Source organism: Rosa chinensis, chromosome 2, assembly GCF_002994745.2.
Source record: "Rosa chinensis cultivar Old Blush chromosome 2, RchiOBHm-V2, whole genome shotgun sequence".
Lineage (NCBI taxonomy): Eukaryota > Viridiplantae > Streptophyta > Magnoliopsida > Rosales > Rosaceae > Rosa > Rosa chinensis.
Genome location: NC_037089.1, coordinates 57,393,090 through 57,411,711, shown reverse-complemented (window position 1 = coordinate 57,411,711; position 18,622 = coordinate 57,393,090). Strand labels below are relative to the sequence as shown.

The 18,622-nt window shown below is 41.2% G+C and overlaps 3 protein-coding genes across 3 annotated transcripts; all 3 read left to right on the top strand.

Annotated features, from left to right (window-relative positions):
* The first annotated feature begins 132 nt into the window (after positions 1-132).
* Positions 133-2,474, top strand: LOC112189178 (CASP-like protein 3A2). The gene is made up of 3 exons (XM_024328451.2): positions 133-540; positions 1,489-1,624; positions 2,134-2,474. Exons 1-3 carry the CDS (start codon positions 248-250, stop codon positions 2,347-2,349), a joined length of 645 nt encoding a protein of 214 aa, XP_024184219.1. The 5' UTR covers positions 133-247; the 3' UTR covers positions 2,350-2,474.
* Positions 2,475-2,795: 321 nt separating this feature from the next.
* On the top strand, positions 2,796-9,049 carry LOC112187220 (probable inactive ATP-dependent zinc metalloprotease FTSHI 2, chloroplastic). Its single transcript, XM_024325916.2, has 11 exons — positions 2,796-4,341; positions 4,622-4,794; positions 5,014-5,115; positions 5,242-5,406; positions 5,525-5,665; positions 6,038-6,196; positions 6,685-6,770; positions 7,527-7,605; positions 8,034-8,156; positions 8,350-8,406; positions 8,494-9,049. Exons 1-11 carry the CDS (start codon positions 2,979-2,981, stop codon positions 8,707-8,709), a joined length of 2,664 nt encoding a protein of 887 aa, XP_024181684.1. The 5' UTR covers positions 2,796-2,978; the 3' UTR covers positions 8,710-9,049.
* Positions 9,050-9,636: 587 nt separating this feature from the next.
* On the top strand, positions 9,637-15,046 carry LOC112184605 (mavicyanin). The gene is made up of 3 exons (XM_040515721.1): positions 9,637-9,830; positions 14,136-14,144; positions 14,597-15,046. Exons 1-3 carry the CDS (start codon positions 9,662-9,664, stop codon positions 14,965-14,967), a joined length of 549 nt encoding a protein of 182 aa, XP_040371655.1. The 5' UTR covers positions 9,637-9,661; the 3' UTR covers positions 14,968-15,046.
* Positions 15,047-18,622: the final 3,576 nt, after the last annotated feature.

Below are 18,622 nucleotides of genomic sequence, written 5' to 3'. Positions count from 1 at the left end.
TTTGGAGGTGAGGTAAAGGAAGAAAAAAACAAAAGAATCACAAAATTTGGACAAACGGAAGTAGAGCAGGGAAAGGTATGATGACCCATTCTATAAAAACCGCCAAAGCCTCTACAGTTCAGTATAGGCATTATTATTACTACTGCTCCTGCCTCGCAGTTCGCTCACGTATTTCTACATTACTACCATCTCCCTCTCCCTCTCTCTCTCTCTTAACTACACAGGAGCGAAGAAAACAAGAAAGACAATGGTGACCGGCCGGAAAACAAAGTCGTGCGACGAAGAAATGGCCGAGTCCAAGGCGGTGGAGAACGGAACAACCACCATGAGTACTACTGGGCAGGCGACCAAGTCATCAGCTCAACTCGGCGCCTTGCTCCGGAAGGCTGACGTGGCGCATGTGTGCCTCAGGCTGCTCTGCATGGCGTCCTCCGTCACGGCGCTGTCGTTCATGGTCACCGCCCAGCAAGCCAGCACCGTCACTATCTACGGTTTCCATCTCCCCGTTTACTCCAAGTGGTCTTTCTCCGAGTCCTTCGAGTAAGTACAATTACTCAAATGCCCTTCTGCTTTTTCCCCTCTCTAGAACGACAACACTGCCGGAAACTGCCATATTCCGGCCGTTCTTCACTTCTTTCGAGTTTCCCAACCGGCCGGGAAAACCGGGCAGGTGTATTGGTTTGTTTTGTCATGTTATGGTGGTTTCCCTTGAGGCGAGGTTTTGTGTTTGACCAAACTACCCTTCTGTTTGGCACTTTGAAGTGACAACAAATTTGAACCCCTTTCCCAGCTTCATTCCCATATGAATGAACAGGATCAGACCCGTGAGGGATTTTTAATTTCTACTTGTTTTTCTATAAGCTTTTCACCCTTTTTTTAAAGTTTTATGTCTCCTTTAAACTATTTGTCTTCTAGTTTGATCTAACCTGGAAATTGTTGTCTAGCCTAGCCAGTACCCTAGCCAACAAATTTTAGATCAAATTATTAGGTGGCCGGAATCATGTTTATTAATCTTTTAGATAATGTAATCTTCATTGAGAATATAATGTCAGAGTTAATTGTTTCTCCATAAATTAATGATCTATAAAACTAGTTGGAGAACGTTTTGCTGCTCATTTTAGGCCTTAAGTTGCTATATATATGCTACTTTTTATTCAGCCTCTAGTAGTTTTTTACATCACTTTGGGTTTTGTGGAGGAACCAATTCATTGCAAAATAATCAATCAGAATCTGAGATCAGATATCATTAATTTAATGGCTATTGGGATTGTAGGGATGTTGAACATGAGTGCTTTTCGTCACGTATTAGTAATGTAGCATTGATCATTTAATGTGCATGAATTTGAATCAGGGAGTAAGATTTACATTTTGACTCTGTTAGTAACAATGATGAGGGCTTATATTGTAACAACCAAGGTGTAGTTAGAACTTAGAAGGGCGATTTGCATAATATAAAGGTACTGAAGTTTCTGAATTTTTGGTGAGCAGATATCTGGTTGCAGTCACGGCAGCTGTCACGGTTCATTCATTTCTGCAACTACTGATAAATGGATCTAGGCTGCTGAGAAAGTCTCCGATGATTCCCTCAAGGAATCATGCCTGGCTTAGCTTTGCTGGGGATCAGGTAACTTAACCGCCCTTGCGGAAATGAAATTACAATGGGCATATAAGCTCTGTGGTTTAATGATTTCTTCAGTTGTTGATAACTAGGTTCCTCTCTCTAGCTCATTCTTCTAAAGTTCTGAGCAGAGTTTGTAGTATAGTAGCTTGTTTTCTAGTTAGATGTTTTATTGCTGGTATATAATGGACAGGTTCATCTCTCCACGTTAAAAGACTGTTTTTACTGAAGTTGAATTTACAAGTCAAGATTCATAAGATTCTCGCTTTACTAAAAGACCAGCATGAAAAATGAAAAAAAAAAAAAAATGTCTTGTGAACCCGGTGGATCATAATGGACCAAATAATTCTATAAAATTGGTAACAGCAGCATGTGTTTTCTTTGTCATTGTATAGCTTGCATGGTTCGAGAGGCTTCGCAAGTACTTCAAATTTTGATTGTCCTATTTGTATGGAATTGGTAGCTCTACAGTGTTTACCTAGTGAAATTGAAGTGTCACTGTTTCCCTTTCATAGGTATTTGCATATACAATGATGAGCGCAGGGTCAGCTGCATCCGGAGTAAGCAACCTGAATCGCACAGGAATCCGGCACACACCTCTCCCGAATTTCTGTAAACCACTAAATATCTTCTGCGACCACATTGCCATCTCGATAGGCTTCACTTTCTTAAGCTGCCTCTTGCTGGCCACATCTGCTGTTCAGACTGTAATCTGGCTCTCCCACAACTGAGCTACATTGCTTTGTTTCGACGCAGTACCTGGTGTACTTAATCACTTGCACTCTAGCTATATCATAAATTTATAACATTAGGCATTTTAATCACTGTCTTAAGGCTTCATGTACTTTCTATGTAGTTCCAAAAACCCTTTCTATATATGTGGTGAAATGCTGAATGCTTGATGTTTGATGACCAGATTCCATTAAATAACTTCAGTCACTGTTTTAAGTCTTCATCAACACAGCCCTATTGGATCGAAACTGCTACTAGAGAGATTCTAGGACATGTTTAGCGCGACTTCAACGAAGAACAAATTAATACCACAACGCTTCTCTAGTTTATATTTTACTAATTCGCTCACACCTACAATCACTTTGATGCTTTTTGCTTAGTTAAATATCCGAGCTTGGTGATACCCAAGATAATTTCTCAAATAAATAATTCTAAAACGACGACGTTACGCACTACCGTCGTCTCTAATCTCTATCTCGTAAATTACGAACATTTCATTTCGCAGAGAAGTGAGCTCTGCAAAACCAAAGCTTCATCTCAAAACTCACACACTCCCTCAATTCTACTCAACCTCAGCTTCGCTTCTCAAATGTAGCACAATCAAGCTTTCATAATCTACAAAACCCCAATGGCCTGCCAATGCCTTCTGGGCTCTTATTCATCTTCCTCCCTACCCCCAAACCCCAGCCCCAAAACCCCTAAAACCCCACCCAAATCCAGAATCCCCTCCTCCAATTCCTCCCACCTTTCTCCCACTTCCGATAACGAAGAAAACGATAAAACCAAGAGCCCCAATTTCGATTTCCTCAAGCTCTCCGTAACTCTAACCGTCATCTCCGCCTCTCTCCCCCAGACCCCAACCTCACGCGCCGCCGTCAAGGAGAAAAAGCCACGCGCCCCCAAGAAATCCTCCGCTTCTAGAAAGTCCGAAGCTTTATCTCCTCAAGAGCTCAAATCCTGGTCCCAAGGTCTCCCCGTCGTCTCGAACCGTATCCCCTACACCCAGCTCCTCGAATTGAACGGGGAATCGAAGCTCAAGCATGTAATCAAGCCTCCGGCGATCGAATTGCGGCAGAAGGCCGAGCCGGTCCTGGTGGTTCTTGAAGATTCCAGAGTGCTGCGCACCGTTTTGCCGTCGCCGGAGACTGACAAGAGGTTCTGGGAGGAATGGGAGAAGTTGAATTTGGACTCTTTGTGCGTCAACGCCTACACGCCGCCGCTGAGGCCGCCGGAGGTGCCTATGCCGTACCTGAGCTTCCTGGCGAGAATGCCGGCGGTGGTGGCGTGGTTTTCGAGGACGAGGAAGCCGGCGAGGAAGGAGAGCAAGAGGGCGGCGGAGCTGAGGCAGGCGAGGGAGGAGTTCAAGATGCAGAGGAAGGAGGAGCTGGAGAGAATGAGGAACGAGAGAGAGATGATTGATAGGGCCATGAAGGCTCAGAAGAAGGAGGAGGAGAGGAGAGTGAGGAGAGAGAGGAGGAAGAAGAAGCACGACGAGTCGTTGAGGGAGGCTCGCCGGAATTACTTGCAGATGGCCAATGTGTGGGCCAATTTGGCTCAGGATTCGAATGTGGCCACCGCGCTGGGGCTGGTGTTCTTTTACATTTTTTACAGGACTGTGGTGCTTAGTTATAGGAGGCAGAAAAAGGATTATGAGGACAGGTTGAAGATTGAGCAGGCCGAGGCCGAGGAGAGGAAGAAGATGAGGGATTTGGAGAGGATGGAGGGGATTGAGGGCGGCGAGGAGGATGAGGAAGGGGAGCAGGGGAAGGGGGAACAGAATCCTTATATGAAGATGGCAATGCAGTTCATGAGGTCCGGGGCTCGTGTGAGACGAGCTCATAATAAGAGGATGCCTCAGTATTTGGAGAGAGGTGTGGATGTCAAGTTTTCGGATGTTGCTGGACTTGGGAAGATCAGGCTTGAGCTTGAGGAGATTGTCAAGTTCTTCACTCATGGGGAAATGTATAGGAGAAGAGGAGTTAAAATTCCAGGTTGGTTTCTGCAGCAATGCTACTCAGTTATTGATGTTATCAGATAGCTTTTTGTTATGTGAACTTATTTGTGTATTGAATTAATTCACATGTATGAGAACCCTTGTGATTCGCTTCAGTGATTGCTGGCTAAAGTGTTCCTTTTATCGTGCTCTGGTTGGCGTATTTGCTCGGTTCCGGTGAAAGCAAACGGACTTGATTGTTCTATTTCCCAAAATATATTGCTTATGTGTTCTTTATGTATAACATATATATTGTCGGTGTTTGTTTTGTTTAACAGGTGGGATACTTCTTTGTGGCCCTCCTGGAGTGGGGAAGACTTTGCTTGCAAAAGCTGTTGCTGGTGAGGCAGGCGTCAACTTCTTTTCCATTTCGGCCTCTCAATTCGTAGAGATATATGTTGGGGTTGGTGCTTCTCGTGTCCGAGCACTCTACCAGGAAGCAAAGGAAAACGTAAGTGGACATTAGCTGTTCAATTGCACTCTTTTTATGTTCCCTCTTTCCTCTCAATATCCTTATTTGATATGTTGTTCTTGCTAATGCTTTCAGTATTATTATTGAAGTTTTAGACCATATTTGAAATGCTATGCCTTTCTTGTTCATTCTGTTTTTGATTGGATGTAGTGTAGTTGCACACATTGTTACATTTCATAGTTGTGTTTATGCGCACAGGCTCCATCAGTTGTCTTCATTGATGAGTTGGATGCTGTTGGAAGGGAGCGTGGTTTGATCAAGGGTTCTGGTGGACAAGAACGTGATGCAACTCTTAACCAGGTTGGTGATGATCTGATGGATGAATACTTGAACTTTTTAAGCATTTGTTTTATTTTATTTTTTATTTTAATTTTAATTTTATAACTAAACAGCTACAAATTATTCAATGTTGTTTTTATGCTTCAGCTCCTGGTTTGTTTGGATGGGTTTGAAGGAAGGGGGGAAGTGATCACTATTGCTTCCACAAATAGACCAGACATTCTAGATCCAGCCCTTGTCAGACCTGGAAGGTTTGATCGGAAGATATATATCCCTAAGCCTGGTCTTATAGGTCGCATTGAAATTTTGAAGGTAGTTGGACCTTATATCATGCTCCATTTCCACAGAATATCTGGCATTGCTCTTAATTCTCGTTGTTTCCATGACATGCTTATAATTTTTCCACTTTCTTTCTGTGTCCTGATTACAGGTCCATGCGCGCAAGAAACCTATGGCGGAAGATGTGGACTATATGGCTATTGCAAGTATGAGTGATGGAATGGTTGGTGCAGAGCTAGCTAATATAGTTGAGGTTGCTGCAATCAACATGATGCGTGATGGAAGAACTGAGGTATTGTCTCCTCTTAGACTAACCATAGAACCTATGCCTCAAATGAAAGAGGCAGAAGAAGAGAAAAAGGAGTAAAAAGAACACTGCTGAAGGCTTAGTTAGGCATCATTATGTCTTGTCCTTTTTTTTTTTTTTTTTTTTGAGAATAAAGGCATCATTATGTTACATCTATTGGAATGTGAAAGTCATGTAGCTATTATACTTCTGTCTATTCCCTTGAAACATGTGGTAGAGGCATGGCCGCATGGTCATGGGCTCTGAGCTCTATTAGCATCTAATGTTTTCAATATTTCATATATTAGTGCCTTTTGATTTAGTTATTTATACCACACGTGTCCCCTTTCTGAATGCCTGTGGTTGTGGTATATGCAGATTACTACTGATGACCTATTACAAGCTGCACAAATGGAAGAAAGAGGAATGCTAGATAGAAAGGACAGAAGTTTTGATACATGGAAGCAAGTAGCTATCAATGAAGCAGCGATGGCTGTTGTTGCTGCAAACTTTCCTGATCTGAAAAACATTGAGTTTGTATGGTCCCCTAGCTCAAGCCTTTCTTCCTCTATTTTTTGGTCTGAAAACTTTATGCTTCTTCTGTTTTACATTTTCATAGCATAAGATTGTTGATTTGTTTCTATTCTGCACTACCTTTACATGTTGGGCAATTTAGGCAACACAAATAATCGTCCCTTGTTGGTCGTCCTGTTTCTCAAATGTGTGTTAAAGTTTAGAATAATTGCCACATATAAGTCTTTCCTTGAGAAATGTTTTGTTCTATGTCTTTCTTGAATTTCTTGTTCTTTGTCATTGGGTTCATTGACTTAAAATCTTAAACTTAACCAAATGTTTGCTTTAAGATTTTCACAAATATTATTCCCTAGTTTAACTTGTCCTCTTCTAAACGTACATTTATGGTAACAATGAGTAGAACTTTAATAGTTTTAAGAAAATATTAAGTATAAAAAAAAGAAAAGAAAACACAAAGTATATATCTTATGACAGTTTCTCGTATGGTGCAGGTCACAATTGCTCCTAGAGCTGGTAGGGAATTGGGTTATGTTAGAATGAAGATGGATCCTATCAACTTCAAAGAGGGAACACTTACGTAAGATTACTGAGTCCGTAATTCTTTGTATTGATTTTAAAGACAAGTAGCACATTGACATGTAGAATGCACATTAACTGTTGACTATAGTAATCTGAGTTTTAAATAATTATGTAGAGAATATAAAGAAGAGGTAGTTAGTATCATTTCTATTAATTATATGGAAAGTATTAATTCAAACAGATGATGGAGCTTTCCTCATACTAATATTAAGAGCATCAAGTAATTTGAATTTTTTGATCGTTATCAAAGATATTGTTATGTTCTTCTTGATCCAAGTTAATTGAAACTTAAATTGGAAGTAGGCTTTACTTAGGAGATGAATGATGATAGCAGGAGTACAAATAACAGAATAGATTTGAAGACCTTCTTTTGTTTATAAGAAATAAAGGGATAGCGAAACTTTATTATGGCTCAGTGTACAAGTAAAGAGTATATTTCTTCTCTGAAGGTTTACCGTTTATTTGATCAAAAGAAACAAGAATGAGTGGGTTTTACTGTTTACCAACATTCTTACTTTTTGTATATAGTACAGATATTGGGGGTACAATCAGAGCATGTCAAGAAAGGGAACTGCAATGTTAACAATACAATACAAACCTGCTTGGTTACTGAAATATGCAACTTAAAGTAGATGTTGCTTCAATTCTGTTAAATCATTCGTGTTCCTTATTGTTGAAAGTACATTATATATTCATGTTTATTGGTTGTTTTTTTTTCCCTAACAATACTGTTCATATCTTCAATGTCATGAAGTCGACAATCCCTACTGGATCATATTACTGTTCAACTAGCACCACGTGCAGCCGATGAACTTTGGTTTGGTGAGGGTCAGGTAAGCAAATCTTTAGTTTATGCACAGTTAGTTTCTTGTATGGTAAATTATGGGGCTGGATGTAAGAACTCTGTGGTAAAATATGTTTCAAACTAGAATAACTAAAAAGTTTCTGATATAACCAGTTTCTCAACTTCAGAAGAAGGTATAGGAAGGGATCATTTTATCGCTTTATATTATTTTTTGCCTTTGTCGTGTGCTCATATTATGAATTTGAGGTCATTGATTTTTTGCATTGTTAAGAGCAACTTGCATTCTGCAGAGTACAATGAATCTGTCATGTGACTTCTCATGGAAAATTGTTAACACGTAATGCAAGTCATATGTAGATCTAAATCTTGTAAATAAATAAGATGACTTTTAAGTTTTAAGTCGATCTTAATCTAAAAATGCATCTGAAGTTTTCTTTGTACTTTCAATTTCTCCAGTTAAGTACAATATGGGCTGAAACAGCAGACAATGCTAGGTCAGCTGCACGGACGTATGTTCTTGGTGGCCTTTCTGAGAAGAATTATGGTCTATCTAATTTCTGGGTGGCAGATCGACTCAATGTAATACAATCTTTATACACTAATCATTTTCAGAGCTTGGTTTTGGTGTTTGTCATTACTGACGTAATTTGAAACATGGTCATTGGTCTTTTGCTCTGTAAATACCAATTTCTGCATCTGTCTGCTCTTTAACTAAGCTGCGAATGCAAGAAGAAGACTGAATGTTAATCTTTTATAATGAATTTTATTTCAGGACCTCGATGTGCAGGCATTGCGGATTGTCAACATGTGTTATGAACGCGCAAAAGAGGTGATGCAGAATAATCAGCATCTCTAGTGAGGTTTCCTATCATCCTTATCTTTAACAAAGTGAACATGCCATTGTTTTGCATTGCAGATTCTGGACCAGAACCGAAAGCTCATGGATGCTGTCGTCGATGAACTTGTTAAGAAGAAGAGTTTGACCAAACAAGATTTCTTTGACCTCATTGAGTTACATGGTTCCCTCAAACCTGTGCCACCTAGTTTACTTGACATCCGGGCTGCCAAAAGAAAGGAGTTCCAGGACATGATGATGAAGCAAAAGGAATTAGTTTCAGGTAGTAACTTATGAGCTAGAGGTGGAGCGAATCGTACGGTAAATTCTTGATCTTTGATGTGGAAGCAAGCAACACATGAGCTGGGTTTGGTACATGTATTGGTCATTAATTTTGAGAGCAGCTATTTATGATGCCCCGATGATCAAATTTGGAAGTGTTATACGTTGATTAGGAACAAATAGGATAGGGATGGTGAGGGTCAGGTATAGCAACATTAACCTCGCGAGGGAGAAACCCCTCTAATATTCTTTTGTTTGATTTTGTAATTTATAATTTTCCAACGATTCAGCTTTCGTGTTGGCCATTTGAATCTATTAATTTTGCTTGGCTACTTGAATATATGGTATTACAGTATCATTACATGATTTATTGTGCTGCGATGGAATGTCACTTCTACACGAGTTGTGCAGTGCAATGTGTGCTACCGGGCACAACGATTCGAATCAAAATTGCATTTAGACTCGTCCATAATTTCTAACCATCGAGTATCGAGTGTACCATTGCCTGACTGAAAATCTATGTGTATTAGTTTTCTCCATCATCGTAGTGGTTTAAAAATCGTGATAGAATAATAAATTACTTTGGTTTAAACGGAAGTGAGTCTCCGAAGCAGGTTTTAGTGGTTTTCTGATACAGAAAAGAGTAACTAGAAACACATGAGAGTCATGACCAAGTATGCCCACTTTTTTGATGGAATTACAATGAAACGTAAGAAGGAAAGAAAAAAAACGTGATCACCTTATTTCAGCGTGGAAAAAATTCTGAAGCCCTAGTCCAGTTTTCGTATTTGAACTGAAATTTAACCGCCAGAAGGCACGCAATCACCAGAGATCGCAACGTGTCCCATAAACTCCACACGATCTCCACACAACCGTCGTATAGTCTTCTTCTTCAGGCCAGTTTTCAGTTCCATTTCCATTGCTTCCTAAACCTTCTGCGAGAGCGACTACGGATATATAACAAAACATGGCTTCTCTCATGTGGTCTTTCTTGACGGTTTTGTTGGCTCTTCTTGTTGTAAACTCTTCTGCTACGGAATTCCAAGTCGGTGATGATTTTGGTTGGCAGCAGCCTGGCTCAAACAACTCCGCTGTCTACTCTAACTGGGCTTCCAACAACAGGTTTCATGTTGGAGAGGGCATTGGTAACAGTGACTCACGCTCTGAATTATCTAACATCTGTCGTATTCATACACCGGACTTGGTCTGTATCTCTGAACCTATGGTTTCTTTTGCTTCTGTACCTGTGTCTTATTGGGTTTCGTTAAATCTTAGCTTGATTTCTTTTAATTCCCGGGTTGAGTCAGCCCCGAATATTTGGCTGCTTGGCAAGGGACATATTGACTACTCTGTGATTTCTTTGTCAGCTCAACAAGTTACAATCCAAGCTACCTTTGAAGGGCTGTTGTCCCAGTTTACTTTGGTGTATGCTGCTACAACGACTTTAGGCCGTAAATCCCTATGGCAGGAGCTGCTGGCTCTTCGTCAAACTACTACTGTACCTTGGATGGTAATCGGTGATTTTAATTCTATTTTAGGAGCTCATGAGTCCATAGGAGGAGGTTTGCCTAATCGCATTTCTTGTGAGGATTTTCGCAGTGTCACAGAATTATGTGGTCTTACTCACTTGGACACTGCAGGTTCATTTTTCACTTGGTCAAGAACTTGGTTCAATGGTCGGTTGGAACGCAGGCTTGACCGGTCTTTATGTGATGATAAGTGGTTAAGCTCTTGGTCTCTCTCTTCTTGTACAGCTCTGCCAAGGGTGGTGTCTGATCATAATTGTCTCATCTTTTCAGCTACCAACATACTTTCGGATGGTCCCAAGCCTTTTCGTTTTCAGTCTATGTGGACCCTTCATCACACTTTTAAAGAGCTTGTGGCAAATTGTTGGAAACATGCTGATGTTTGTGGTTGTCCTATGTTTGTTACAGTGCAAAAATTAAAAGCTTTAAAGGCTTCCTTACGGATGTGGAATAAACAAGTCTTTGGGGATGTTCATCGTAATCTTCACGGTGCTCGTCTTGCTCTTTCTGATATTCAACAGGAAATTGCCACATCTGGTATTACTTTACAACTGTCTGAGATGGAGGTTGCTGCTAAACAAGCTGTTCTGGAAGCTATGCGGCATCAGGAGTACTTTTGGAGGGATCGTGCCCGTGTCAAGTGGTTAACTGAAGGTGATAGGTGCACTTCATTTTTTCATGCTTATGCTCAGGTTAAGCGTACTAGATCTCGCATTAATACTTTAATGGATGGGGATGACATACTCACTGATTCAGCTGCTGTCTCTAGTCACATTGTGCAATTCTACAGGTCTTTGTACAATTCTAGTGCTTCTAGTGTCAGTTCATTCACTATTTGCGAGGTTATTCCTTCCTTGGTTTCTGATGATGAAAATATCTCTTTAACAAAATTGCCTTCCATGGAAGAAATTCGGGATGCAGTCTTCTCTATGGACCCGTCAAGTGCGCCTGGGCCGGATGGTTTTCCAGGTTTCTTCTTTCAGCACTGTTGGGATATTGTTGGGGAGGATGTTGTTGCTTTTGTGCAATATTTCTTTCGTCATAACTGGTTGCTTCCCAATATGAATTCAAATTTTATAGTTCTTATTCCTAAGGTTGATGGAGCTAACACAATTTCTCAATATCGGCCAATTGCTTTAGCTAATTTTCTTTTTAAGATTATTCCGAAGGTTCTAGCAATGCGGCTGGCTCCAATAGTTTCTCGGATTATTTCTCCTGAACAATCGGCTTTCATTAAGGGTCGCCGAATCTCCGACTGCATTGGTATGGTCTCTGAAGGGTTCAATCTTCTTGAGAAAAAGATACGTGGTGGGAATGTTGGGATAAAGGTTGATATTGCTAAAGCTTTTGACACTCTCAGTTGGCCTTTTCTTTTCCAAGTGCTTCATGAGTTTGGTTTCTCTCAGTCTTTTGTGGATTGGGTTCGAACAATATTGCACTCTGCTCGGCTTTCTGTGCTTATTAATGGGTCTCCCCATGGTTTTTTCTCTTGTGATCGTGGTGTTCGTCAGGGCGATCCTCTGTCTCCTATTCTTTTTGTTTAGCGGAAGAGGTTTTAAGCCGGGGGCTTGCCAACTTGTTTTCTGCCGGGCGTATCCGTTCTATTTCTACTCCAAGGGGTTGCTCTCCAATTTCTCATGTCCTCTATGCAGATGACCTATTTATTTTTGCAGAGGTGATGGCTCTTCTCTTCGTTGTCTCCATCAGTTTCTTACTCTTTACGGTGATGCATCTGGGCAACTAATTAATAAGAACAAGAGCACTTTCTACTTGGGTACTCCTTATCTGCATCGTCAGCGTTACTTCAAGCGGTTATTGGGGTTCAAGAGAGGTGTGACCCCATTCACCTATTTGGGAGTACCAATTTTTCGTGGTAAGCCTCGACGTATTCATCTCCAAGCCTTGGCGGATAAGGCTAAATCTAAGCTTGCTGGTTGGAAAGGAAAGCTTTTATCTATGGCAGGCAGGGTACAACTTGTTCAATCAGTGTTTCAAAGCATGCTTCTTCATACTTTCACAGTGTACATTTGGCCTTCCTCTCTTATAAAGCATTTGGCTGTCTGTGCTCGGAATTTTATCTGGTCTGGAGACCTGGCGATACGAAAGATGGTTACTGTATCTTGGAGTCAGGTTTGTACTCCTAAGATTGAGGGGGGGCTCGGCTTACGGGACCCTAAGGCTCTTAACCAAGCAGCGCTTCTTCGGTTTAGCTGGGGAACTCTCACCTCAACCTCTCCCTGGGGTCTCTTTGCTCGGCGCCGCTTTTTCGTTTCGCGGTTTATGAGATTAAAGTTTTTTACTTCTTCAATCTGGCATGGTTTGAAAGTTTCTCTCCCTTTAATATATCAGAACTCCAGATGGCTTATTGGCAATGGTTCTATGGTGAATTTCTGGTCGGATAAATGGTTGGATGTTCCAATCTTAGAGGAGTTGCAACGTGTTTCACTTTCTCCACAGCTGCATGCTCTTGTCTCTGACTTTATTGCTAACCAGCAATGGTCCTTGCCAGCTCGGTTTTACTCTCTGTATCCACATATTGCACAAAAGATCCACAACATTACTCTCCCCCTCCAAGCTGAAAGTGATTGTCTCATTTGGGAACACTCCAGTTCTGGGGTCCCTTCTTTCTCTGATGGTTATGAGTTGGTTCGTCAGAAGTTCAATAAAAAAAGTTGGGCTACTAGCATTTGGAATTCTTTTATTCCTCCCCGGTATTCCTTATTAGCTTGGAGGATTTTCTATGATAGGTTACCCACTGATTTGCAGCTCCAGCGTCATGGGGTTACCCTTGTTTCGAAATGTCCCTTATGCTCTTTGGGGTGTGTGGAAGATTCAGTGCATCTCTTCTTCAATTGCTCATTTGCTCAACATATTTGGCAGTGGTTAGCTTGTTGTTTTGGCACTTCATTGCCTTCTCAAGGGTCTCTTGACGACTTCTGGAATGCTTTTATTGGTAAGAGATTCTCTTCTCAATTAGCTAATGTTTGGTTAGCAACGGGTCTTTTTACTCTGATGCAGATTTGGAAGGTGCGGAACAAGCTGGTCTTTGATAATAAGCAGCCCTCTCTCTGGCGTGTTCTTTGTTCAATTAAATCTTGGGTTCGTTTTGCGGCACCCTACTTTCCAGGTAGTTCGAAAGGTTTACTGGATGTAAATATTCTTAAGGAATTTGGAGTTCAGCCCATTATTCAACAGGTGCGCATCCCTCGTATGGTTAGGTGGCTTTCTCCGACTCATTCCTGGATTAAACTCAACACTGATGGCCTTGCTAAAGGGAATCCTGGGGCGGCGGCATGTGGTGGCATATTTAGAATTTCTGGTGGGCGTTATATTGGAGGCTACTGTCAGAACTTGGGTTTCCAGAATGCTTTTTATTCGGAGTTAATGGCAGTGATTATTGGAGTGGAGTTTGCTTATCAGTTTGGTTGGCATACTCTCTGGTTAGAGTGTGATTCTATAGGTGTGATTGAAGGGTTGAGGTCTTCTACCTACAAGCCCCCTTGGCCTCTGCGTGTTCATTGGCACAATTGCTTAGCTCGTCTTAATTCGATGCAATTTTATTGCAGTCATATTCATAGGGAAGGCAATTCAGTGGCAGATTGCTTGGCGAATTTGGGATTGGCCTTTCCTTCTCTTTGCTGGCTCCCTACGCCTCCAATGGAGATTTTTTCTAAGCTTCGTAATGATGCCTTAGGAGTCCTCCATTATCGTTGATTTGGTTGGATTTTTCTCTTTTGTTTTCTTTTTGTGGGAGAGGTTTTGGTCTAGTCCCCCTTTCCCTTTTGTAATTTTTCTCTTTTTCTTTAATTAAATCCGGGCGTGGGGCTGAGCCTCCCAGTTAGGCTGGGTTCCAAACCCCTTCAAAAAAAAAAAAAAAAAAAAAAAAAAAAAAAAAAAAAAAAAAAAAAAAAAAAAATTCACTCTGTGAGTTCTATGATTACTCTGTCTAACTGACTAGTTCTCTTCTTTTGGAGTAACGTGCTTAATAAATAGAGTTGTGTTATGTATTTAGGAATTATGAAGGTATATGGTTCATTTAGTTTAATGAAAGACGTCTAGTTATTTCGGACAAGCTAGAGATAAGAATACGTGTGTTTTTGGATAAAATGAATTATGGGTAAATTTACTCGTTTCAATTCTTTGGTTTGCAAGTCTCGCACATTAATAGTTTGTGGAAGTTGAGCAAGCAATGTAATTACTAGCTAGTTATTATTCATACTATACTGGGACTGGGAGTATGTGATTTCATAGTGTTTCTACGTTGGTTTAATCTGTTACTGTTTGCAAAGTTTGGCTTCTAATTATGGAAAGTTGCCTTCTTAATTTACTGAATACATTCAGTTCTTATATTTGGTACTGTTGTTTTTGTTTGACAGCTTTCAAGTACAAAAATGATTCAGTTCTTGAGGTCGACAAATGGGGGTATTACCACTGCAACACAAGCCATCCCATCATCGCATTTGATAATGGAAAGAGCATAATGAAGCTTGATAGGTCTGGCCCCTTCTACTTCATCAGTGGAGTCCCAGATCATTGCAAAAATGGCCAGCAACTGGTAGTTGAAGTGATGGAACCTCACCCAATTTCGCAATCTCCACATTCCATTGCTGACTCACCAGAACCCCATTTGGCTGCAGAATCTCCTGCATCCTCACAAAGTTTAGGAGCTGTGATTTCTATTACACCTTGTTCACTTGTTATTGCTTTTCTTGTCACAAGTTTAGCTTTAGTGTGTTCAGCGCCATAGTCGTTTTGATCCTGGCTGTTAAAATCTATTGTGGCTGTGCCTTTGATTATCCAGTATTGAACCTTGTTACTTTATAATATGTTGGGATCTATGTTTGATTATTTGGTTTTGCTCCACTAGCTAGGTTCCTAACTTCCTATTCTTTATTACCATACTTTTGATCATGGTGAATTTTTTCCTTGTATGTCTTAGTGAGATCTGATCACTAAGGTCTATGTTAGTTTTCACAGAACATCTCCGATTTAGCCATTGGCCTAACTGAGATTTGTATCCTGATCCCCCGCCTGTGCTTTGTTTAGTTGTTTACCCGTCTTCAAGCTATGAACCTGGTAACCCATTTAAAGCTTCACACTGTCAGTTTAAACTTTAAAGAAAATAGTCTATTATACTTGTTTTTTTTTTTTGAGAAAATTAGAAAAAAAACCCAAAAACTGAATATCTTATTAAGAAAAACTCATTCCTGTTGTAGGGAAACGAGAATTGAGAGGAATTTGCTGTGTCTTCTCATAGATAATAGGGGTCTCTTTATATAGAGGATTACAATGCATAGAATCTTAATCATACAAGGAAAGTAATTCTACATTGATTAGGATACTAGATCCTTCTAATTAAATCCTATTACCACTAGGTCAAGTAACCTAGAGTTTGGATTAAACACAAATAGAGATATCCTTAAACACTCCCCCTAGTGTTGTCCAAACGCGGTGCTTCTCTCTTTACCTTGTTAAAAACCTTGCCGAGTAACAAAAACCCAGTGGGACAAAAATAACCTCGGTCGAAGGGGAAAAAGAGCACAACACACCCTTCACGTTTCGAGGTGAACATGTAGACATCTCCTCCTGATGTCTGCGCCTCCCCCTGATGACTACGATTATGGGAGTTCAGATAATTTCCGCAAGTCAATTCTTGCCACATGTTTCTCGAACGTGGATTTGGGTAATGACTTAGTAAACAAGTCTGCCTCACTGTCCACAGATCGAACCTAGTTCACTTTGATCTCGAGGAGTGTGACGCAGTCGGATTGATAACTAGGTTTACCAGCAATAAACCTAAGCAAAAGATTCTGGAGTCCACCAGAGATAAAAGAGAAAATCTCTATTATATTGATTAAAAGATGAAAGATGCGTTCTGCAGCCGCTTGCGGCTGCATAAATAAGAGAAAAGTACCCTAGGGCGACTAACAACGAAACCCTAAGGCCCATGGATAAAAACGAAAACAATCCAAAATTAACTAAGAAAACCAAAAACGGGTAAAATAGAAAAATGCCGTTTTGAGGCCCTAAACGATCCCGAAAGCCCGAAAAATGCTACAGCTCATGAAAAAGCTATGAGTCTTGTTTCTAGCGCGATTCCCTTTCCGGAAAGGTAAGGCACGTCCCAATCGGACACCGAGCTGTTTCCTGTCTACTAGTCACTTTTCGTTTTCCTCCTTTAGCACGGTCTAACTGTTGTTCAAATTGAGCCGCCATCCTCTCTGCATCAGAGTGTCTGTTGTTGCTGATTATGCTTGGTGTTATCGCTTTTGATGTAGCCTTGCCTCATTTGTTCAAAACAAGTAGCATTATCCTAAATGCTCGTAGGCTCATCTATGGTAGACTTCAAACCACAATTGTTCGAACATGCGTAATTATGAATCCAATCCATATTCATTCACGAACCACTTCATGAAGAGAAATGATCTCTGCATGTTCGATGATATAGCGATTAGAGTCTATTCTGTAGACCTCCAAGATGTCACGGTCTTTTCCTATGGTGAACACTTGACCGGATTGGGAATGACCTTTGTGTGGGTCAGAGAGATACCCAACATCAGCAAAACCTTCCAAAACACATGTCGTTTTGGGATGGGGATAGTGGACGCAGGCCAGTGTTGGCGGTTTACCTGGTGTGTGATGGGTCCAAATCCGTCATCTCTTTGTAGGGATAGAACAAGCCCATATCAATTGTACATCTCAAATATCGAAAGATATCTTTTACACCAATCCAATGGCGTCGCGTTGGTGCAGAGCTATATCTTGCTAACAAGTTCACAACATATGAGATGTCAGGTCTTGTGCATTGGGATAAGTACAATAATGATCCTATTGTACTAAGTAAGGCACTTCTGCCTCTAGCACATCTTCGTCATCATCCTTTCGACGAAGAGGCTCCTTTTCAGGATCAAGACTACGGACGATCATGGGGGTGCTTGAAGGCTTGGCCTTGTCAAAATGCCTAAGCATCTATTGACACGATGCTCAAGTTCCAAACCGAGACATATTCGTGTTCTCCCAAAATCCTTCATCTCAAACTCAGATTTCAAGTGTTCAGCGGTTTCCCTTAACTCTTTAAGGGATTCTAATGAAGATCATGTCCAACATGAACCGCGATAGAATCCGAAACTTGTCATAAAAACGCGTGGGCATATCCCTTCCCAATCAAGTAGTCACTTTAGTGAGCGTTTCAACCTCTTTGAAAACGCACTCCATGGTCTAGAGCCACTTGACTTGGGTAAATGAAGTTCACCATGAACCTTCATGTATATTCCGTATCTAGATCCCTATAGAGATACATAGTGACCACATTTGTAAGCTGCATGTTCAGTTATTCGGAAACTACCAAACTGACAGGGTAGTGGAGTGCAATGACATCCATTACGAGAGAATATTTCTCATCGTAGTCGATTCCAGGGCGTTTTGTGAGAAGCCTTGCGCCATAAGGCGAGATTACCATCTCTTTTCCTCACTACGCTTTCTAACGAAGACCCATTAGTCAACAGGTTTTATGTTAGGAGGTGTTGGCATCTCTAGCTCAAAAACCTTCCTCTTCGTTAGAGAATCCATCTTAACCTGGATCGCATCTTTCCATTTAGGCCAAAAACTCTCTACGTTGGTATTTATTCATCAACGGAGCGTGGTTCGGTATCATCGGACTCAACAAACTCATGCGCAACAAAATGCGCAACTACATCATCAATTATGATGGAGTTTCTATCCCACGTCTCATGTACACTAGTGTAAGTTTCATAGAGCTCTATATTCTCAGGAATAGGTTCTGACGTTGAGGCGTCCCCCAACGGTAACCATAACCCGGAAGATACTCATGAGACTGATTTTGAGTGTCGATGATAAAAGGATTGGAGTGTGCCAAAGTATCCTTCGAACCCACGGGCTTCCCACGCATCCTAGCTGGGGCCATAGCCTGCAATGCCAGAGTGCCACTCTCTTTAGCATTGGTGCCATGCCTACCTCCGTGTAGGTGGCGCTACGTCCTCTCGTAGGGATGTCCTTCCTTGCAGGTATGTTTGCAGAATATTTGTGTGATCTCGTCACTGTAATAGGGATCGAGATGAGACTTAGTGGGGACAGGCCACGACAATTCCTATCGTTCCTGCTGAACATCCGTGTTCTTATCTCCCCCTAATGACGGGAAGACTATCTCATCAAAGTGACAACCCGCAAATCTAGCGGTAATGAGATCGCCTTGCAAGGACATTAAGTGGCGGACGATTGTTGGAGTCTCAAATCCAACGTAGTTGCCCATTCGTCTGTAAGGATCCAACATAGAGCGTCATGGCGGCGCGATTGGCACATAAATGGCTCACTCAAATGTTCGTAAGTACAAAATACGTGTACCTAGTCACTAGCTGTAACGCATAGGTACATTGAGTGGCGAT

Coding starts and splice junctions, on each gene's coding strand:
- LOC112184605 (XM_040515721.1), top strand. CDS start 9,662: ATGGCTTCTCTCATGTGGTCTTTCTTGACGGTTTTGTTGGCTCTTCTT.
- LOC112189178 (XM_024328451.2), top strand. CDS start 248: ATGGTGACCGGCCGGAAAACAAAGTCGTGCGACGAAGAAATGGCCGAG. Junction 541..1,488: donor TCTTTCTCCGAGTCCTTCGA/GTAAGTACAATT, acceptor TTTGGTGAGCAG/ATATCTGGTTGCAGTCACGG. Junction 1,625..2,133: donor TTAGCTTTGCTGGGGATCAG/GTAACTTAACCG, acceptor TCCCTTTCATAG/GTATTTGCATATACAATGAT.
- LOC112187220 (XM_024325916.2), top strand. CDS start 2,979: ATGGCCTGCCAATGCCTTCTGGGCTCTTATTCATCTTCCTCCCTACCC. Junction 6,197..6,684: donor ATCTGAAAAACATTGAGTTT/GTATGGTCCCCT, acceptor CGTATGGTGCAG/GTCACAATTGCTCCTAGAGC. Junction 7,606..8,033: donor TTTGGTTTGGTGAGGGTCAG/GTAAGCAAATCT, acceptor CAATTTCTCCAG/TTAAGTACAATATGGGCTGA.